This window comes from Vollenhovia emeryi, unplaced genomic scaffold (assembly GCF_000949405.1).
Source record: "Vollenhovia emeryi isolate VEMERY1.0 unplaced genomic scaffold, V.emery_V1.0 DF941587.1, whole genome shotgun sequence".
Taxonomy (NCBI): domain Eukaryota; kingdom Metazoa; phylum Arthropoda; class Insecta; order Hymenoptera; family Formicidae; genus Vollenhovia; species Vollenhovia emeryi.
In genome coordinates, this window is record NW_011964779.1 from 1 (window position 1) to 4941 (window position 4941).

General features: G+C 39.0%; 1 protein-coding gene across 1 annotated transcript; it reads left to right on the forward strand.

The window, feature by feature from the left end:
* Window positions 1-5: 5 nt before the first annotated feature.
* LOC105570910 (inactive serine/threonine-protein kinase TEX14-like) lies at window positions 6-4935 on the forward strand (the record flags this gene model as incomplete). Its single annotated transcript, XM_012028365.1, has 7 exons — window positions 6-37; window positions 94-165; window positions 2628-2963; window positions 3339-3633; window positions 4245-4387; window positions 4512-4701; window positions 4824-4935. Coding segments are annotated over 7 exons (1180 nt in total), but the record flags the coding sequence as incomplete, so codon positions are not given.
* Window positions 4936-4941: the final 6 nt, after the last annotated feature.

Sequence of the window (4941 nt, forward strand, 5' to 3'; positions counted from 1 at the left end):
TTACAATATTGTTCCTCGAGAATGAATACCGATCTCGGTACGTTAGATATTAATATTCGGAACGAATATCAAATCGGTCGCTTTCTTTTGCAGAACAGCCACGCGGTCGGACAGGGAGCAGTCGGACGAGCAGTCCACGTCGCCGATGCCGCAAGACGGGCGCAAGTAAGTTACAACTTTAATCTTAGTTTAATTCACGTTCGTCTCCTTCTAAATTAACAGTTGGAAAGAGACAAAGAATGAATGAAGCTAAACTTAAGGTTAAACAACGTTGGTGAAACCGGGACCACGATTAAGATTAAAGTTAAGTGACGTTTGTTGAAACCAGGTCTAAGTCCTGGTTTCAACAAACGTCACTTAACTTTAATCTCAGACTAATTCACGCTTGTCCCTTTCTGAGGCAACACCCAGCGAGAAATGCCTTGTCGAAACAATGTCGAATCGACATCGACACCGTCAAGTTGATGCTTGACGAGTCGTTTCTCCCTGGGCAGCTAGGAAGAGAGAGAATGAATTAAGCTAAGCTAAGCGACGTTGGTGAAACCAGACCTTAAGCGGCTCGGATTTAGACCCGATTTCATCAAACGTCGCTCAACTTTAATCTTAGTTTAATTCACGTTTGTCTCTTTCTAAATTAACAGTTGGAAAGAGACAAAGAACGAATTAAACTAAGCTTAAAGTTGAACAATGTTGGTGAAACCGGACCCTAGTTAATCTTGATCGTTGTTAATTATTCACTGGACTCTCGAGTGCGCAGTCGCGATTATTTTGATTTTCACCGACGCCGTTTAACTTGATCTTACAATTAGTTTACGTCATCGACTCTTGTTTCTTTCTAGAGGACAATTAGAAAGAGACGAAGGATGAACTGAACAAAGATCAAAGTTAAACGACACTGGTGTAAACGAGCGTTAAATTTTCTACTTCACAAACTCTTCCTATCTAAATTATCAGCTCATAGAATTCACCCTGCGATCAGACTCTCGTTAAGCCTTGTGTCCACGATCCAAGAACTGTGTCCAAGTTCTAGTTCCGAGAAATGCGTAGCCAATCACCTTGCAGCTTTTATGGAATAGCTGCAGGTTGATTGGCTACACATTTCTCGAAACTAGAACTTGAACCAAATTCTTGGATCGTGGACACAAGGCTTTAGAGAATGCTCATCTCATTCGATACACTTTTTGTATCAATCCTGGCTGTAGAAACCGGTGCAGAGTTCGAAATTTTAACAAATTAATTACTTTGTTACGCCATAAATACAATATTTCGTTATAAAAATATTATAATCGCTTAATATAAAACATGTAAAACGTGTTCCTCTTTATAGCTTGCTTTATATCTATTTTATATTCTGCGCCATAGAGGTTTACCGCCTTGTATTCTGTTGGTTCTACATTTGAAAGACTCGAGAATTATTTTTGCGAACGCACAAGCCGACAGATACTTGCGTAGCGGCCGACACTCGCAGCGTAACGTTCGGTGTACGGTGCATTAATTCGGTTTGAATAATAATTAGGGACGGGCAAAAAATTACTTGATTATTTAATCATAGATGCTTTTTGATGATACGATCCGAACTGAATTAATGCACCGTATCTGAAGATTGTAAAATCGGTTGCGCGCACGTTTGCACGGGTTTTTTTTTCATCTAATCGTCAGTGACACGATACCGGCGCTTGTACTATGATCGTTGCTATACGGGCACCTCGTCTCATCAGTCGTGCGAACAATCGTGTCTGGTGCTGCGCGTTTGGCTCTGCCATTCTCTCCGACGAGACACCGCCTCGCTTTTGTCGCGTTACCCACGGAAAAGTAGCCCGTGAAAAGTGATTATGAGCAATGTCTTCAGTATAACTCGGTAAATCACGAGACAGTTCCCTCCGCGAGCGAATGAAGCCTAAGGCGACGATACATGGACGTCATTCTATAAATAATAATACGTAATCTACAGCCTTGGACAAAAATCATTAGGCACTGTTACAATCATTAGGCTACACCGAGTCTAGTGTCGGGAAAGATTTTTATTGTTTAAAAGTTGTTTACTGCGTAGAAGTAATGAACGCTTTAGCAAATAACTTATAAATATTAGAAATCTTGATATTAGATTCAGTACGGTATAATAATTGTGAGGATGCTTGATAATTTTGATATTGTATGTGATAGTTGAAGCTGATATAACCGTCATTATTTTCTTTCATGTAATGATTTTCTCTTTTGCACTATTTATGTGTTGTTAAAGTGAAAGTGGTCGCAACATGAGGTAGCAACAATTTGTAAGTTCAAGAAGACCATTGATTTGCATGTCGTTTTATAAAGTCAGAGGAAAGCAAAGCATGATTAACTCCTGTTGCGAAAAACGATCAACATTTCAAGAAATTTCGCTTCATTTCCGTCATAGTTTTATATATATATTTATTATATATATATTCAAAATAATTTATTAAGCGAATCGTTGAATATTTTGAGACTTGTAGAATGAAATGAATCATTGAGGGTTTTAAATGTTGCAGGGTGGGAAATGAAATGATTTCAAACGAATAACATCTTGTTGCCCGACACTACACCTTCCAGCTGAAATCTACTTGTATCTGATGAGATTGGGCTGATCCAAAGTTTTTTCTTTGCAGCGAGTATTACCGGAACTTGCAACAGTTCGCGAGCCACTGTCAGACGCCTAACGGGGACATCACCGATCCGGAATGGGTTGACTACCTGCCCAAGGAGCAGAACGCCGAGCAGTCCTCGCAGAAGGACAATCGAAGGCCGCGGAGACCCGCGCTGTTTATACTAGGCGTGCCGCATATACAGGCCTCCGAGATATTCGAGATCGGGTGTGTCGCGGGCACGGAGACCAAGTGTCTCGAGCTGGTTTCCGCGAAATGGAACAACACGAGGGTGACGCTGAAGCGACACATCTTACCAACGTGTCGCGACGCGATACGGGCGGACGTGGAGATCCTTCGGTAGGAGCCGCTCTGTCTCCGCCCGTTTCCACCAATGCAGATTAACTTTAATCTCTACTCGACTTACTTTTCATCTAATTTTTATCTATCTTCTTTTTTCTAATTCTTAGAACTAGAAAAGGATGAAAAGTGGGTTGAAGCGAGATTCAAGTTAATCCACATTGGTAGAAACGGTCATAAGTGACGTAAAGAAAGAAAACACGTTCTTAAGATAATAAAATAAAAATGTACGAAGGAGTCACTGGGCTAAGAGTCAAAATTCGTTTTTCAATGGTCATTATATTAAAATGAATATTAGTTGTAATTTTGGAAAATGGTATAATCAAAGTATCCTGTCTGCTTTATATAACATGATTGCAATCTTGGCAATTTCAGTAAAATTCGGCATCCCAACGTACTGCTGCTGATGGCCACGACGTATACGCACGAGTACGGCCTCGTCTCCATCTTCGAGCCAATCGACTGCTCGTTGTACAATTACATGCACGAGCAAAACGAGCGAATAAGCGTGCAAGGAGTCATGCAGATCGGCATGAAATTGGCGGACGTATTGCAATACTGTCACACGCGTGGATACATTCACACAGCGGTTAGCTCGCACTGCGTTTACTTTACATCCGATGGGCCTGTCAAACTTGGCGGATGGGAGCTGGCCAGAGAACTTGACAAAGTACGTGGAATTTACATTTTCTCTATTCTGCCTGTGAACTTTTTACATCTGCTAACGAACGACCTTAAATTCGTAAAAGTGCACTCGGCTAACAAACGTGAACAAAAATTACGCACATCTATTTCATCACCAAAGAGCAATACGTAAAATAATAATAAAGTCACTTGTGGCAAATGATTTAAATTATGTAGAAATATATATAAAAAAACGTTCTACTTCTAAAAATTTATATAAATTTTATGTTCGCAAATTAATTGGATCACTTACAAAAAGATACCTTTACTTCGAAACAATTGACACTTGAAAAATGTTATATTTACACGTGGTATATGTTAAGGTAAAACTGCATCGCAGCATTTTAGAGAATACAGCGGGGCGTATTCTCTAAAATGCTGCGATGCAGTTTTACCTTAACATATACCACGTGTAAATGTAACATTTTTCAAGTGTCAATTGTTTCGAAGTAAAGGTATCTTTTTGTAAGTGATCCAATTAATTTGCGAACATAAAATTTATATAAATTTTTACAAGTAGAACGTTTTATATATACAATGTTTCTAACATTGTTTTCTCGTATAATGTAATATTTAAATTACTCTTTTCATTTTTAGGTTTACGTGGAACGCGATTTCGAAAAATATCTGCGCTTAGAAAATTTCAAATGGCAAGCACCGGCGTTGTGTTACGGGCATCCCAATAAAAAAGTCGACGTTTACGGCTTAATGCTATTACTTTGGGAAATGTGCACAGGCGAGTATATTAATATAATTTTGCTGCCCTTTAACTGAAAAGCAATTGTAACATTTTTATAGTAAAAGATTGAAATTGCATTTATTGCATAACAAAATAACGATTATTATTTAACATTCCACAGGAAGTGTACCGTGGAGCGGATACGGTCAACAAAATGTAGAACGGCAGCACATGATACGAAAACGAGATGTTATTATAAACTTACAGAATGTCCCATCGATTCTCCGTGGCCTATTGGAAGCTGGATTGCATCCTGACGAGACGAAAATAACGTTGAACATGGACAAAATAGGAAGGAAGCTTCATAGGCTGCTGGTAAATTTACATGAGCAATAAGATGTCTTAGAATTTGCGCGTCCTCTGTCGTATTGTATTCATTCTTTGTGCAGTAATTCGTCAGACTGCGTCGTTACTAACAATCTTATCAATGTTTTCAGATGGTATACAAGGAGGAAGAGAAGAATGATACATTTATAAACGGAAACAATAATGATCGTTTATATAATGATACATTGTATCAAAAGATTTCTCCTGTGTCGCCTACACAAAGCAAGG